Consider the following 16,996-nt stretch of genomic DNA (forward strand, 5'->3'; position numbering starts at 1 on the left):
AGATATGGGCTATTTGAGTGGCTGGTTACACCCTTTGGTTTGACCAATGCTCTGAGCATGTTTCAAAAATATATCAACTGGGCATTATGTGGATATCTGGACGACTTCTGCTCAGTCTATTTAGATAACATCTTGATATTTTCCTCAAGAAGCTTACAGGAGCATTGTGAGCATGTACAAAAGATGCTTATGCATCTACAGAAAGCAGGCCTGCAGGCAGACATCAGAAAGAGTGAGTTTGAGATGAACAGCACAAAATATCTTGAATTCATCATTGAAGCAGACAAGGGTATATGAATGGATCCAGAGAAGGTTAAAGCTGTTTTGAAATGGACAACACCTACTACTCTTAAAGATGTACAAGGATTTTTAGACTTTGCCAATTTCTATAGATGATTTATCAGAGATTTCTCAAAGATCATGACCTCACTGACAATTCTTACACACAAGAATGTTTCTTTTTTGTGGATGAGCAAGGCTGAGGAAGCTTTTAAGCATCTAAAATCAATGTTTATCTCTGCTCCAATCCTGCTTCAATTTGACTCTGACTGTGAGACTATATTGGAAATGGACTTCTCAGATTATGCCTCAGGAGGAGTGCTGCTACAATATGATGAGCAGAGCATTCTACACTCATGTGTCTTCTTCTCTTGCAAGCATTCACCTGCAGAATGCAACTACAAGATTTATGATAAGGAGTTATTAGCAATAATTGAGTGTTTAAAGAAATGGAACACTGAGCTATGAAGTGTAAAGGAATTCAAGATTCTCACAGATCATAAGAATCTAGAATACTTCATGACTACACACAGACTAAATGAAAGACAGCTATGTTGGATGAATATTCTCTATCAATTCAACTTCAGAATTGATTATCAGTCAGAGAAGTTGAATGCTGGACTGGATGCTCTATCATAAAGAGAGCAGAACATGCCACAGAGTGCTGATGATGAGAGAATCAAGCAGAGGCAAGCTCAACTACTTAAGTTTAATGTACTGGCACCTGGAATGGAACCAATAGTGGCTGCTGCCAGTGTGGAATCTGAGATGTCTCTTCAAGCTCAGTGAAATGAGACTCACAAAAATGACAAGATTCTGCAGCATCTGAAGCAAACTCTTCATGAGAGAAGATTCAGATTTCCTTCTGAACTCAGCATTAAGGCCTCCATCTCTGAGTGCTCTTTAAATGAGAACAGAGAGCTTCTCTTTCAAGATCATAAGTGAGTGCCAGACTTCAAACCTCTTCAAACCAGGTTAGTGCATGAGGCTTATGACTCATCTCTTATCAGTCATTCTGGGTGAGAGCAAACAGCAGAAGTTCTAAGATGTGAGTTCTACTGGTCAGACTATGCTGCCAATGTAAGAAGAATGATCAGGAACTGCCATCTTTGCAGATCAAACACTGCATGAAGAGATCAACATCAGAGACTGCTTAAGCCTCTCCTCATTTCTGAACACATGTGGCAGGAGCTTTTCATGGACTTTATCATGAACTTACTGAGCTTTAAAGAATACATGAACATCATGATTATAACAGACAGACTGACCAAGAGGGTTATATTAAAAGTAGTTGAGAAAACTGATGCAGAGACAGTGACTAGAGTGTTCCTTCACAACATCATCTTTTGACATAGCATCTCTAAGGCAGTAGTGTCAGATTGAGGATCAGCTTTCACAAGCATGTTTTGAACTCAGATGTGTGAGAAATTAGACATTAAGAGATGACTCTTCACAGCCTATCACCCAGAGACTGATAGAGCTACAGAGTGAATGAACCAGACCCTGGAAATCTATCTACACAAGTACATTAGCTTTCAACAGAATGACTGGTGTGAATGGCTCCCTCTAGCAGAGCTGGTCATCAATAATAGAGATGCTGCCTCAATGGATGTGAGTCTGTTCTTTTTAACACACCTTTTCCACATCTCCTCCATTGATATAGCTGATGCACCCCCCATTGAAATGCCACATAATCTCATTGAGTTTGCAGATGATTACATGAGGAAGGCTCATGAAGTGTTGGAGTGAGCTCAAGTAAAAATGATGGATGCTCAGCAATCTCAAGAGAAATACACAAATAGATGAAGAGACCCAGCTTCAAGCTTTCAACCTGGAGATAAGATCTGGTTGAGCTTAGAGAACATGAGAACTAATTGTCTGTGCAAGAAGCTGGACATGAAATACAATCAATATACTGTGCTAGAAAAGATAGAATTTCATGCTTACTGACTGAACATCTCACTCAGCATTCACAATGTCTTTAATGTAAAGCTTCTACATGCTGTGGTGATGAATCTCCTGCCTAGTCAGAGGCAAACTGACTGACAGCCACTCACTATAGAGACCCCAGAAGGATCTGAGTTTGAGATTGAGAAAATTCAGAGTGAATGAACCTATCAGAGGAAAAAGCAATACCTCATTAAATGGGTAGGTTGGGCTGAGCCTACATGGAATGATGTGAGTCTCCTACAAGAAGCAAAGGCCTTGAATGCTTGGGAGGCCTCTCAGCAGGCAAAATTAGATGTAAAGAGGACTTTAAATAGTTGTAAAGGCCCACAACAAAGAGGGAGAAGAGGGGTATTATAAGAGGTTGAACCTCTAGATTTGCTCTGGCTGGCTGACTCAGCCTAGCCATCATTTGCATGTGTGCACATGATCATGCTATGTGAGCTTGCTTAAGCTTGAGTTCTCATCTCATTCTTTTCTTCCCTTTCTCAAGCAATTCATCCTTGTTATATAGAAGGACTAGCCTCTAGTTCTTAGAGCTTAACCCTTTACAATTATCAGTCAGAGAAGTTGAATGCTGAACCAGACACTCTATCATAAAGAGAGCAGAACATGTTACAGAGTGCTGATAATGAGAGAATCAAACAAAGACAAGCTCAACTACTTAAGTTTAATGTACTGGCATCTGGAATGGAACTAATAGTGATCACTACCAGCATGAAATCTGAAATGTCTCTTCAAGCTCAGTGAAATGAGACTCATAAAAATGATAAGATTCTGCAGCATCTGAAGCAAACTCTTTGTGAGAGAAGATTCAGATTTTCTTCTGAACTCAGCATTAAGATCTCTGTCTCTGAGTACTTTTTAAACAAGAACAGAAAGCTTCTCTTTCAAAATCATAAGTGAGTGTCAGACTCTGAACCTCTTCAAACCAGATTAATGCATAAGGCTCATGACTCATCTCTTACTGACTATTTCAGATGAGAGTAAATGGCAGAAGTTCTAAGACATGAGTTCTACTGGCCAGACTATGCTGCTAATATGAGAAGAATGATCAGAAACTGTCATCTTTGCAGATCAAACACTGCATGAAGAGATTGATGTCAGAGACTACTTAAGCCTCTTTTCATTTTTGAACACATGTGGCAGAAGCTTTTCATGAACTTTATCATGAACTTACTGAGCTCTAAAGAATACATGAACATTATGATTATAATGAATAGACTGATCAAGAAGATTATATTAAAAGCAGTTAAGAAAACTGATGTGAAGACAGTAACTAAAGTGTTTCTTCACAATATCATCTCTTAACATGACATCTCTAAGATGGTAGTGTCAAATTGAGGGTCAGCTTTCACAAGCATATTTTGAACTCAGATGTGTAAGAAATTAGACATTAAGAGATGACTCTTCATAGTCTATTACTCAGAGACTGACAAAGTTACAGAGTGAATGAATCAGATTCTGAAAATCTATCTATGCAAGTACATTAGCTTTCAACAGAATGACTGACATAAATGACTCTCTCTGACAGAGCTGATCATCAATAATAGAGATGCTGTCTCAACAGATGTGAGCTCATTTTTTTTAACATATCTTTTCCATGTCTTCTTCATTGATATAGCTGATACACCTTCTGTTGAAACATCACATAATCTCATTGAGTTTGCAGATGATTATATGAGAAAGGCTCATGAAATGTTGAAGTGAGCTCAAGTAAAAATGATAAATACTCAGCAATCTCAAAAGAACTACATGAATAAATGAATAGATCTGGCTTCAAGCTTTCAACCCAGAGATAAGATCTGATTGAACTTAGAGAACATAAGAACTAATCATCTGTGCAAAAAGCTGGACATGAAATACAATCAATATACTGTGCTAGAAAAGATAGAATTTCATGCTTACTGACTGAACATCTCATCTGACATTCACAATGTCTTTAATATAAAGCTTCTACATGCTGTGACAATGAATCCTCTGCTTAGTCAGAGGCAAACTGACTGATAGTCATTCACTATAGAGACCTCAGAAGGATCTGAGTTTGAGATTGAAAAAATTCAGAGTGAATGAATCTATCAGAGAAAAAAGCAATATCCTATTAAATGAATAGATTGGGCTGAGTCTACATGAAATGACACAAGTCTCCTACAAGAAGTGAAGGCCTTGAACACTTGAGAGGCCTCTCAGCAGGCAAAATTAGGTGTAAAGAGGGCTTTAAATAGTTGTAAAGGCCTGCAACAAAGAGGGTATTATAAGAGGCTGAACCCCTAGATTCACTCTGACTGGCTGACTCAGCCTAGTCATCATTTGCATGTGTGCATGTGATCATGCTATGTGAGCTTGCTTAAGCTTGTGTTCTCATCTCATTCTTTTCTTCTCTTTCTCAAGCAATTCGTCCTTGTTATATAGAAGGACTAGCCTCTAGTTTTTAGAGCTTAACCCTTTACAAGTACCACTTATTAGCCGCTTTAACGGTTCAGCAACAGGAGGTTTATATATAACATGTTTTCAAGTAAATTTTAAAATAAAATAGCTAGTTTTTGAGATATCATATTACAATATATGAAAGAGTATTAAGTATATAAAAATTAGTTAATTATTTATTTTAATAAAAGATCTATGATAGCTGATAATTATTTTATTGCATTACTCAGACTCTTAGTGAGCTAGATTACTTCTATTAAATATGTAGATGTATATGACATAGATAACTGAGCATTCTTTAATAAAAAAATCAATCATTTAATAATGATTATTAATATATTAAAGATGTTGATTATAAACTAACATCTTATATAAAATTAATTAGTTAATATAGTTATAATACTTAACTAACTAGTTAGTTAATAGTATATAATACTGAATAAGCAAGATATCAATACAATCACTTAAGACATTTAATACATATTTCTTATATTCTCTGTTATCAGAGTTTAGATTATATATGTAAGTATTGCAGAAGTAAAATATTCTCACTTAATTTAATTTAATTTAATTTAATGATTTACATTAAATATAGATAAGTATAGATAACTTAGACTGAATTATTTAAAATATTTCAAAATATTTTAATTATTTACTTGAAAAACATATTAATTATATTAATTATTTATAATATTTATTGTAAATTTCAATATAAAATTAAAATATTTTGTGATATTTATAATAAATATATAATTAAATTAAAAAGATATTATATATTAAAGTTTATTATAATTCATGAAATTAATATACTTTGTTAACATAAAATTAATTTATTATTAGAATAAAAAGTTGAATGTATTTATAATAATAAAGTAAACCTCATTTTAAAACCATGTTTAACTATTTTAAACCATGACAACTGGTTAGACAAGAATTAATAATCATTAACTAGATCATTAATGTTAGTTAGTTATCAAGTTTAGCACACGACACTGAAAACCTTAGAAGTTAGTATTAATAGAAGCACAATCGATGTGCTTCATCAGAGTGACTATCCAGCTGCTATTTTTACACCCAACTCCTAACCCGCAACCAAGGTTATTGGTCCCAGTGTTTATCCAAATAGAAAGTCCAGCCCCCACTTCGCTGTCTGCGGCGGGTATAGAAATTAGAGTTATATGTATGACCTCATGAAAGGGCGGAGCTGTGCCCAAATTCAATCCGCTGGACCGGATGTGCAATGCCTTCCTCCCCATCACCGCCCGATTATCTTCATGAATTCAAATTCAATGGATCTTTTCTTTGATCTTCTTTTCTCATTTTCCAACTTTGCTGTGTGAATCGTTAGGAGATAAAGGGACGCCAAACCAGCTCTACTGAGCGCGATATACAGCTGAATTTGAAGCGAAGGGGGGAGAAAAGGTTCTGTTATCGAAAATGCTCATTGCTACAAAGGTCACAAATCTGCTCCTGTGGAGTTCCTACCTTGCTGTCCTTGGGGCAGCGCAAAATACGCCGTCACCGGAGACAGTCTGGTCTTCTGTCGTTATCACTCACCACGGAGACAGTACGCCAATGGTGCTGCCTGGTGTCCAATTAATAACATCATATGGTGCTCAGCAAATGTTTAGTGCTGGTTCGTATTTCCGAAACCGCTACATGGTTGATTCTGCCACGAGGTTAGTCGACATATCCACTTCTTTTCCGGTGCCGTCTGAGCTTCGTGTCCTTTCGATGGTCGAACAGTATGTTTCCGCTTCAGCTCTGTCATTCTTGCAAGGCCTCTATCCGCCAAACCGGCAGTCGGATAACAGCTCTGTGAATATTGCAAATTTGGTGAATGGGACTGTTGTCGACTTCCCCCTTAATGGATATAAGTATGCGGAACTTTTTACCCCGAGCTTCAGGGACCCGATCAGCACCCAACTTGTTGGCCATGCCAACTGTCCCGCGTACAGCGGTGCAATTGTGGAGTGGGTTGAAGGGAGGGAATTTCTCGCGTTGGCGACGGAAAGTGTCGCGTTTTATTCCAGCATCTACTCGCGTATACTACGTGGTATCTTTTCGGTCCAGAATACCAATTTCATCAACGCGATTGCCATTTGGGAGTTTCTTAACTACCAATACATCCACAATATGACCGCCCGAAGCGTAATTTCCCTTGAGGACGTAAACCATGCACGATATCTTGCGGACAGATTTGCGTTCGCAACCAACGGAAACATCTCGACAAGCGGACAGGGCCGCGATGATAATGGCGATCTCCTTGCTGTGGCGGGCAAGACGCTTTCGAGGTATATAGTGAGCTCCTTTGAAAGCAATATCGGCACCAACGGCAACGGCAACAAGTTGGCATTGGTATTTGGCCGGCATGAGCCGATGGTGGCCTTTGCCGCACTGGCTAAATTGGCTACAGACCGCTATCCGAACTTCTTTGGCCTGCCCGAACATGGTGCTTCGATGGTTTTTGAGCTCTTCAGCACGGGGTCCAGTTCCCCCCCTGGCCAATACCCCTCTCAAAATGACCTGATGGTCCGCTTCTTTCTTCGCAACGGGTCAAATCCATCAGGAACGGAACCTCCACTCACCTCGTACCCACTCTTCGGTCGTCCAGAAGGATCGCCAGGCATACCATACAGAGAGTTCAGAAGCGAGATGGCGAATATCATGTTGTCTGTGGCAGGGTGGTGTCAAACCTGTGTTAGCGAGTCAGTATTTTGCCCATCGTACCTGGCCAATTTCGGAAGATCTGGCACCGGGCCAAGTTCACGTCGCTTAAGTTCTGTGGTGTCTGGGGTAATCGGTGCAGTGGTCAGTTTGTGTGTTGTAGGACTCCTTGCTGGCCTCGCTTCGTGGTTGTTGGGTTTGCGCGTTCGTCGCACTGCCACACGCCGCAGGTCAGATCTTGGTGGATTTAAGGGAGGGAATAGGCTTGCCAGTGATCCTGATTTAACGTTTGGGGGCAAAGCTGGACAGCAGGGGGTTGGCGTTTTTGTGAAGCAAGACGACTATGAAAGGGGCAATAGTTCTGGCGATAACCATGGTGGCCATGAGCGGATTGGAAGCTGGGAATTGCGGTCCAAATCAGCGATTTCGAAACCTGAATCTGATACCGAGAGTACGAGGAGATTGCGTGGAAATGCGTCGGGACGAGTGAGCTTTGAGGAGGAGGACGCGGCGGTCAGCACGATTGCAGAGCCTGTCAAGGCGCACGAGCATGTTTGAAAGACGGAATACGTGCAGGAGACTTCAATTAGAGTTTCAGAAAAGATCCCCTCGCTTTCATTTCTTCACTCGCGTTCGATATTGCCATGCCCTCCGTCAACTCTCTTGTGACATTTTCCGCATTTCCGCACCGTACATTAGCATTTCCAGGTCTTTGTACGGGTTCCATTTTGTTCTTAATTTAGCCTTTTTAATTTTTGCCATCAGCCTCTGGATTTCACTCATTTGATACCCTTCTCTGTCCTTATTTTCCACTTTGAATTCCAAGGGCATGGATTTGCAAACTATTTGAGTTGTAAGGCGCAGGTACGAACAGGGAGGAGGTTTTGTATTTCGGGCATCTTGACTGGAGTCTTGCCGCAGTGTGGGGGATTCTATAAACCTCCCGAGGTCCCTGCTAGAGATTGTGGCCCCTAGCCCCTAACGACGAGTTAAATACCCATTCTAGATCTGAGGCCAACCTGTACCGTTTGCTATTATCGCCAAAATCTTGGCCCCTATTAGATATAAAGGATGTGATCGTGGCACACCCTAATTACATTACATAGTACCTAATTTTATGAGAAGACTTACATACAGGCATTGGATAAAACAAATGCACTTCCTGATTTCAAAGCACTCTCTCTTCCCTTCTCAAATAGCGGTGGATATTTCTTCTGCAGCCTTCTGCAGCCCGTTAACCCCCCTGTGCCCTAGAGAGCTCTCTTCCCACACTCTCTCTGAACCAGCCAGTTGTTCTTGTCCTCCCCCCTCTGAAATCTCAACCACCAAACCACAGAAAAACAAACAACGCTGCTGCTTCCCCTCCACTGTGACTTCCTGGGGCAACACCATGCGGGCCATCCCCACCCTCCTCTCTCCTCGTCCATCTGCATCTGCCTCCCAACCAGCATGAACCGCAACCACAACAACACTGGATGACTGATCCCACAGTGTCTCAAATGTCCCAAAAGTCCCAAAAAACCATCTCCTGTTTTGTCCTTCTTCTCTTTCATCTCCTTCATCTCTTATATCTCTTTCGTCCGTTTCTTCCGTTTCTTCCGTTTCATCCATTTCATCCATTTCATCCATTTTATCTCTTTCTTTCATTTTATCCCCTTCATTCCCTTCATCCATTTCATCCCCTTCACCCCCTTCATCCCCTTCATCCCCTTCATCCCCTTTTGCACCTTACATCTCTCAAACCTCCAAACCCTGTTCTATCTCACCTGCCTCATCCATCACTTCTCTATTGCCCCTCGCTTGATACCAGAAGGTATTCGCTTTCCTTGTTTGTCCCGTCCCTCCTTGCGGCTGCTATTCCCGGCCCCGTTCCTCTATCAACAACAGCTTCACGTCTCTTGCAAACCCTCGCTTTCGCGTTTTCTTCCTCTCAAAATCTCCCCTGATCGCGTTTCGCCCCTATCTCATCCCCAATCTCTGCATCGCTTGCTTCTTCTTCTTCTTCTTCTTCTTCTTCTTCTTCTTCTTCTTCTCCCCTTGTAACCCCTGCTGCTCCGTATCGCTCTATCACCTCTCTCCTCGATTTCATGTTCCCCCTTCATTTGGGTCTCCCTGCTCCTCTCGTGTTAAACGCGAAGGGACAGCCGTTCCGTTCTTGGTTTATTTCGCATGCAGGCAGAAAGCAACTCGATTTCTTCACCTAGTCTCCGACAAAACACCTCTCCCTATCAAATTTAGTCGTTGTTCCCTAGACCCGCTTCGGATATCCTTTTTCTCCTTTCCCTATTTCCCTTCCTATTTCTCATCTCACCACCTCATTCCATATCTCTGCTCGTCCGCGAGTTTACTCGCGGGCCTTTCACGTGTAACCATCTTAACGAGGCAGCTTTTTACCCGAAAAATATCTCAGTTGATAAGAAGATATACCAAAAAAATAAAAATAAAAATAAAAATAAAAGGGTCTCTTTTCTTGTGTCAATCCAGTGGGGATTTATTTTATTGGTACGTGTTTGGATCCCGCTCAACGCCCCATCGAGGCTTTGGAGCCAGCATCTTTGTCTTAGTATCTGAACAGGAAACAAACGTTGGGTGACTTTTTGTCTCTTATTGTTGGATTTGGCTTGGGTCAAAACTAGTCTGGTTCGAAGTATTGATTTGAAAATTGCTTGCGCTTTCGTGTTCATTCCCCCTTCTTTCACGGCGTGGCTGCCAGACATCCCGAGTTTTCAGAAAAGAGAGATTTTCTGATGCCCAGCAGGATTTCCTAGCATTTATTTTTTTTCTTCTTCTTTTTCTTATTTGTCAGCCTCTGCTCGCGTATGTATGCAGGTGTTACCTCTTTCCTATCGAAGGCTTATATCGTTTTATCTCCAGTGTGACGAAGTCTTACCGAGACGCCGCTTGTTCGTCTCCAAGGTATGCCTTGAGAGTTCAGTTCCTTAGCTTTTTTTTTTTTTTTTTTTGGATCGGTTTGCTAATATAAATGCGCATCTTCAGCTAGTTTCGAATCGCTTGGCGGAGGAATTACCTCAAATTCAACTCAAGTGGCTGTCTGCATTATGCAGTCCCTAGGAGGACGGCGATTCCCCCGAAAGGGAATATCCGAGGGTGGACAAGAGAACGCTCAAGGAATGACTCTTCATCCTTCTTCTCATGAACCTAGATCTAGACGATATGAAATTCGTACGTTGTTAGACATCGGACGTCGGGCCGGTGTAAGAAGTGAGTTAACCAATAGAACCAAGATAAACGAAGGTATTTAGCCCCCACAATCTAAATCCATAAACATTCCCTTGTTGACAATATGCTCCTAGAACCTCCAGCTGCTGTTTTGAACCACCCTGATGAGGGCTCCGAAAATCGGATTTTGACGGAGAAACCCATCAATCGCCGCCAAATCTCCTCAAACTTCTCCACGGGGACTGAGGATGGACTTCTGCTCTCGCAGGCCAACCATTTGCAGTATCCACATCGTCAACCAATAAATGCACCTCAGGGAAAGCTCGCCCAAATCGATGCGGGTTTCGCGAGATTTCTTAAGGAACACGCATCACCTAAACATCAGAGGGTCACTGCGGGTGGTCGAATCGTTCCAATGAACCTCTCATCTGCGCCTGCTCCTGAATTCAAGCTCCCAGCTATAAGTTCCCAGAGGATTGAACCTCAGAAGGATGACAGCATCCATGTTACAAACCGTCCATTGAAAACACACGCCGATTTCCAACGCGAGAGCGGAGACTTCCAGCACCAGGGCCTTCGTGCTGACGCATATCAGAGCAAATGTATCGGGCAGAACTTCGCGGCTCCACTGATGCAGTCTGGGTCAAATTCAGAAGAAATCAACCACCTTCCATTCACATCGGTACGGGCAACATCAGGCCAACAAGCGCAACGAGCGTTACATGTTAACCCAAATTCCAACCCTGGAAGACAGGAGAGAATGACGCAGTTCGCACCGGAAACCACAGCTGCCACCTCCGGCTACACAATACTGAATGCAGCTGGTGAACAAGTTGGCTGGGTTCCGAACAACGCCCAGCAATGCTATACCTCCAATTCCACAGACCAGCCCTTTCCAGTGGCTTATGCAATGTCAAACGGGGCAATTCTTGGCATGTACCCGCTAGATCAGTCAGGTTTGATGATGACGGCACCCCCTCAGCTATTCCCGCTCTCAACTATCCCGATCAATGAGCCTACGATCAACCAACCTTTGGTCAATCAGACTATGGTCAATCAGACTATGGTCAACCAGCCTATGATTCACCAGTCACAGCCTTCCAACCTAGCTATGCCCTTCACAGGTTTGTCAGAGGACTTGTTGAGCTATAAATCTCTTGAACACGCGACTAGAGAGTACGACAAACTTTCAGACCAGCTTTCGAGTTTGGATAGATATCTTGCACTACATTCTTTGGATGTCGACCCGGCTGCAAAGAGAATTCTCATTGACCAGCGTGTAGAACTTGTGATGAAGCTTGATGTTGCAAGATCGTTGAAAGAGCAGATTGAGTCAGCACTCCAGCTCTCGAATTCTCGAGCCGCAATGCAGCATCAATCCTTCGGTCTTCAGCAATTCTCGAATGAGTTTGCAAGCCCGGTAGCTCCTTCTTGGTTACCTAACGTGGGCCAGCTTAACAATAATGTTGGACCGAGCAACTTGAATCCAGTAGGTTATATGATTTCCGCAATGGGGTTGCCAATGGCCGACTCCTATACCAATGCTTATGCAAATCAAGCCAGAGCTCCATTTGTCCCAGCTGGGCTTGTACCCAGCTTACAGGGTTGGAGGAGCAGCAACGGAAATAATAGTGGCAACCACGTTCCCCAGAACTGCGCGGTGAACACTGAACAGATGTTAAACAATGACTACACTCCAGTTGAAATTGGTCAAGCAAGACAAGCGCTATCAAGTGTAGGAGGAAGCGCGTTTAAGGCCGGCTACGGAGCGGCTAGAGAGAGTGCTCCACCTGAGATTGCTCGAGTTTATCAAAATATCGAAATGGCAGCCAGCTTAGGTGAACCGCTGGGTCCACTTATCGAAGAACTTGCCCTTGTGGCGAGGCAGCTGAATGTATCTGATATCATTGAGAATCAGGGCTTGATAGGGCAGCCAGAACAGGCACCTAGATCTAGCGATTCAAAAGTCAACCGAACGGGGTTAGGCCCGTCTAATGAAGCTGCCACAGTCGAGAGTTTTAGCGAAGAGTCGAAACCGTCTACCTTCCCAACGGCGGATTCGAAAATGGCTTCTGTAGCCCCTCCAATTGCTCCTCCCAACGCAGTTCCCAAAGCAGTTCCCGACGTTGCTCCCAACGCTCCAAAGTAGGTTTTCCAGGACACACAAAGTAGCCCTGCAGATTCTGACCTTGAGAAGAAGTATACCTAGGATGAAAAAGACAATCATCATTCGCAAGCCTAGCGATGTTGTCGACATAGAGACGGGTTTTCCAGCCGCGACGGCCCAGCCTAGTAAATACAAGATGAACTCGTGAGTATAAATACCACTGTCCATAACACAATCTAATAAGGTGCATTATGCTGACTGTATCTAGATACGTAGAGTCTGTGAAGTCCAAAGAATTAGCTAGGGATCTTGCCCTGGCAAAAGAGAGACATCGTCACAACCAGCTTGTGAGAGACGACGATTCCCCCACACCGCTGGGGCGCCACTTCCTTGGGACATATGGGTCAGTGAGTGGAAGTGTGATGGGAAATGAAACCAACCAGCAAAGTGCACCACTCAGCAATTGGAAACAATTGGGGAATAGCGGTCCGTCAAAAAAGGCAAACACCTCCACAGCCTCTTCAAAGGTGAATGCCTACGGTTTGCTGCCCCGATATGACGGAGCTGATGACGAGGATGATCGCGGTTCTAAGGCCCCAGATGCTACTTTGAGTGTTTCCGTGTCCGGGATTGGCACAGCGAAAGCAAGAGGGGAAGCGGGAGCAACTAAAAGCACTGAGAAGGAATGGTATCGCAAGGTGCCTCGCAAAGACGTCAACCCCAAGGATGTTCGAGAATTTTTCAAGCTTCTACGGGAGCAGGAAAAGGACATGATTAAAAACCACCGCAAGGAGAGTCGTCGGTTTGGATAGGTAGCAGATGCGAGATATCTTTGTGAAGTGAGATGCTGGAGGGGAGAAGTGGTTTTGTTTTGTGAGAATAGGAAGTTGACAAATTGACAAATTGAGTACCTGGGTTGAAATCTGGAGGAGGAGGAGGGGAATCAAGGAGAGTGACCAGATGGGGATTGTAGCTTTTTTTGACAGGAGAAGTATGATGTTGTTATGTTCGTTTGGCTTGTTGGCGAGATTAATGTGATGGGAGAGGTTGTGGGGGTATTAATCATGACTGACGTGTATTTGATAGGCTTGTTGAGTTTTTATTCTGCTTCAGTTAGAATTAGTTTAGTTAATTGCAGCAGCCCTTCTTTTTTTCTTTCTTTCTTTCTTTCTTTCTTTCTTTCTTTCTTTCTTTTAATCCTTGCTTGCTTTTACAGCAGCGTTTCAAGTTTTGTAGTAATCCGCAATGGTAAAAATGATTTTGATTTTTGTACCTGAGTATGAACAGCAAACTTTCGTTATCATTGAGTTCTGAGATTGTTGGTGTGCAGTGAACCTGGGTGACGGACGGAATTTGTGGTGAATCCTCCCTCCTCCTCCCTCGGTATACATCATCATGGATATCCACGGTATCTCGTCATCCCACGTTATCTGGTTAGAGGTAATTCGTCGCGAGGATGCGGTTGGTTTTAATTTTTTCTGCCGAATGAACTAGCGGCTGCCGGCAGACCGTGAGTGACATAGGGGGTACCTGAGTAGCAATACAGATTTACTGCCGAAGCCGGGTCTCCACCAAGTCACCCTGGCTTTTTCGCGCCTGCAACCTTAATCTGACCACATTTGCTTACCCAATCAACCCATCCACTTGAGCCTCCTCCTAACCTTCTTCTGGTCTTTTGTCTCATATCCAACGATCGGCCCTTTCATCATCTCTACATCCTCACCCTCACTGTCACCCAACCGCTAAAACGAAGAATAAATGCCGTTGGACTCCCTACCCATCGATTCTATCTACCCTACCAACAAAAGGACTTTTTTTCGTTCTTCCCATTATTCATTCATGTTTGAGCGGCCGGTTAACGTCAAGCTCTCAGCTAGGTGCAAATCCCGCATTGAACATCCCGCTCGCTAACCTTATCTGTTATGGGCTGGATGAACTGAAACTGTGAACCCAGTTGTTCGAACCCATTTCATGCTGCGTGGTAAGACGTCAGGACGTCAGGACGGTAGGACGGTTCATACAGCCATCCATATATTTTTTTTTTATCGCCGTGGCGGCCCCAGTGACAAGCCCAGCCTCCCAACCCACACCTCGATCCAGGGTTCACCCGTCGTAACCCTTGGAACACTGTGTTCCCCAATCATCCCACTTATCTACAACCTCGGGCTTACGATTTCTTTATTTTGAACCGACCTCTCGTTTTATATATAATTTTTTATACGAGCCACGACCGACTACAAGTTCATTCGGACTTATGTTTTTGAGTTTAATCATTTGATTTAATCCCTTCGTTATTATATACCCGTAGACGGAGGACAGAGAGAAACAGAGGAACACTGAAATAAAAGGAAATGACACAACTTTTCGATTCTTCATCTGGTTCGGCAAGTGCCGCGGGATCTGAGAAACGCAGTAATTTCCCCGGCCTTTCACTATCTACGAGGAAACACTCAAACGACTCCTCCCACTTCCCCACGAAGCTCAAAAACTTCTTCCGCATCAACAGCTCCTCCTCGTCGTCCACCAATCACAGCAGCAACACCAACAACCACAGCTCCAATGGTGGTGCTGGCCATAATGACGGCTCATCGGGCCATATCAAGTCGGAGAACAAGATGAGCTTCAGGCAGTCACGATTCCTCCCCACGATCACCAGAAATCGATCGACGACGGTTGCAAGTGAAGGAAATCCGTTGGACGAAGGGATGTCGCCGACTGCCCATGCGAATCCTTACTTTGCACACCAAGGATATCCCGCGTTGAGACATCGGAACGATGGCAGCGTTTCCTCCGTTGTTGCTCCCGATAACCCCGAGTTGCAGGGAGGTGGCGTTTCTGCGGGAGACCAGACTACGTCAGCCGGTAAGGAGGAGTTGGCTAGGAAATTGAGAAGGGTGGCTTCTGCACCAAATGCACAGGGATTTTTTGCTAGTGGGAAATCTGATAATAGGCCTAGGACAGCGGAGTTGGGGAAGGGACCTCTTGTGGAACATGATGAAGGGGCCAGGTTAAATCTTGTGGATCAGGCAAAGGGTAATAATAAGAATACGCTTTCTGTGCCGAATGTTGATGAATTATCGAATCTTTCCCCGCCAAACCTAAACCGCAGTCCTATTGCGTTCAGGAGGACGTATAGTTCGAATTCGATCAAGGTACGGAATGTCGAGGTCGGACCTGGGAGCTTCGATAAAATCAAATTGATTGGGAAGGGGGATGTGGGCAAGGTGTATTTGGTTCGAGAGAAGAAGTCTAGTCGTCTATACGCCATGAAGGGTGAGTGTTTTGGAATCCGTGAATGCTGTGCTCTGGATATGGTTTTCGTGGGAGCTGTATTGTGCTGACATTTTTGCTTTTTTTTCTTTCAAGTGCTGAGCAAAAAGGAGATGATCAAACGGAATAAAATCAAGCGGGCTCTGGCTGAACAGGAGATTCTCGCCACGAGCAACCATCCTTTTATCGTCACACTGTATCATTCGTTCCAATCGGAAGATTACCTTTATCTTTGCATGGAGTATTGTAGCGGCGGTGAATTTTTCAGAGGTATGATATGGAATGGATGCTGGATCGGTCACATGGATTACCATTGCTAAATCTTGGTGACAGCTCTTCAAACACGTCCAGGCAAATGCATCCCCGAAGATGATGCTCGTTTTTACGCTGCGGAAGTCACTGCTGCTCTGGAATATCTTCATCTCATGGGATTCATATACCGAGATTTAAAACCCGAGAGTAAGACTTGTTCAATTCTCCCAGTTTTTGTTCCTTTTCACTAATGGGTATTAGATATCCTATTACATCAGTCGGGACACATAATGCTGTCCGACTTTGACCTTTCTAAACAATCTGGACCAGGTGGAGCCCCTACCATGATCATAGGCCGCAACGGCACTTCCCCTACATCATTACCGACAATCGACACAAAGTCATGTATCGCCAACTTCCGGACAAATTCTTTCGTAGGGACAGAAGAGTATATTGCTCCTGAAGTTATCAAGGGCGATGGACATACAAGTGCCGTCGATTGGTGGACACTGGGCATCTTGATATATGAGATGCTATTCGGTACCACCCCATTCAAGGGCAAGAGTCGAAACAGCACCTTTGCGAACATCTTGAGGGATGAAGTGCCGTTCCCTGAGAGTTCTGGTTCCCCTCAGATATCAAAGTGAGTCGTGCAACACCCCCATTTGACCACCTTAATTCTTTCCCTGTGTGCCTTAGCAGAAAACTAACCATTCAACTTCAGTATCTGCAAATCCCTTATCCGCAAACTCCTGATAAAAGACGAAACACGGCGCCTAGGCGCGCCGCGCAGGCGCATCAGACGTTAAAACCCACCCCTTCTTCCGTACGACACAATGGGCACTCATCCGGCACATGAAACCGCCC

The 16,996-nt window shown here is 43.5% G+C and overlaps 4 protein-coding genes across 4 annotated transcripts; 3 read left to right on the forward strand and 1 right to left on the reverse strand.

Moving 5' to 3' along the window:
• Positions 1–6,090: 6,090 nt before the first annotated feature.
• PADG_05530 (uncharacterized protein) lies at positions 6,091–7,878 on the forward strand (the record flags this gene model as incomplete). The annotated part of the gene is made up of 1 exon (XM_010762738.1): positions 6,091–7,878. The coding sequence occupies one exon, from the start codon at positions 6,091–6,093 to the stop codon at positions 7,876–7,878; it is 1,788 nt and encodes a 595-aa protein (XP_010761040.1).
• Positions 7,879–8,511: 633 nt separating this feature from the next.
• PADG_05531 (uncharacterized protein) lies at positions 8,512–8,994 on the reverse strand (the record flags this gene model as incomplete). Its single annotated transcript, XM_010762476.1, has 1 exon — positions 8,512–8,994. One exon carries the CDS (start codon positions 8,992–8,994, stop codon positions 8,512–8,514), a length of 483 nt encoding a protein of 160 aa, XP_010760778.1.
• Positions 8,995–10,379: 1,385 nt separating this feature from the next.
• On the forward strand, positions 10,380–13,419 carry PADG_05532 (uncharacterized protein; the record flags this gene model as incomplete). Its single annotated transcript, XM_010762477.1, has 5 exons — positions 10,380–10,575; positions 10,644–11,536; positions 11,597–12,645; positions 12,710–12,811; positions 12,876–13,419. The coding sequence occupies 5 exons, from the start codon at positions 10,380–10,382 to the stop codon at positions 13,417–13,419; spliced, it is 2,784 nt and encodes a 927-aa protein (XP_010760779.1).
• Positions 13,420–14,958: 1,539 nt separating this feature from the next.
• On the forward strand, positions 14,959–16,988 carry PADG_11939 (AGC/RSK/RSK-UNCLASSIFIED protein kinase; the record flags this gene model as incomplete). The annotated part of the gene is made up of 5 exons (XM_010762855.1): positions 14,959–15,880; positions 15,974–16,147; positions 16,211–16,336; positions 16,391–16,772; positions 16,832–16,988. The coding sequence occupies 5 exons, from the start codon at positions 14,959–14,961 to the stop codon at positions 16,986–16,988; spliced, it is 1,761 nt and encodes a 586-aa protein (XP_010761157.1).
• Positions 16,989–16,996: the final 8 nt, after the last annotated feature.

This window comes from Paracoccidioides brasiliensis (genome assembly GCF_000150735.1).
Source record: "Paracoccidioides brasiliensis Pb18 unplaced genomic scaffold supercont2.6, whole genome shotgun sequence".
Lineage (NCBI taxonomy): Eukaryota > Fungi > Ascomycota > Eurotiomycetes > Onygenales > Ajellomycetaceae > Paracoccidioides > Paracoccidioides brasiliensis.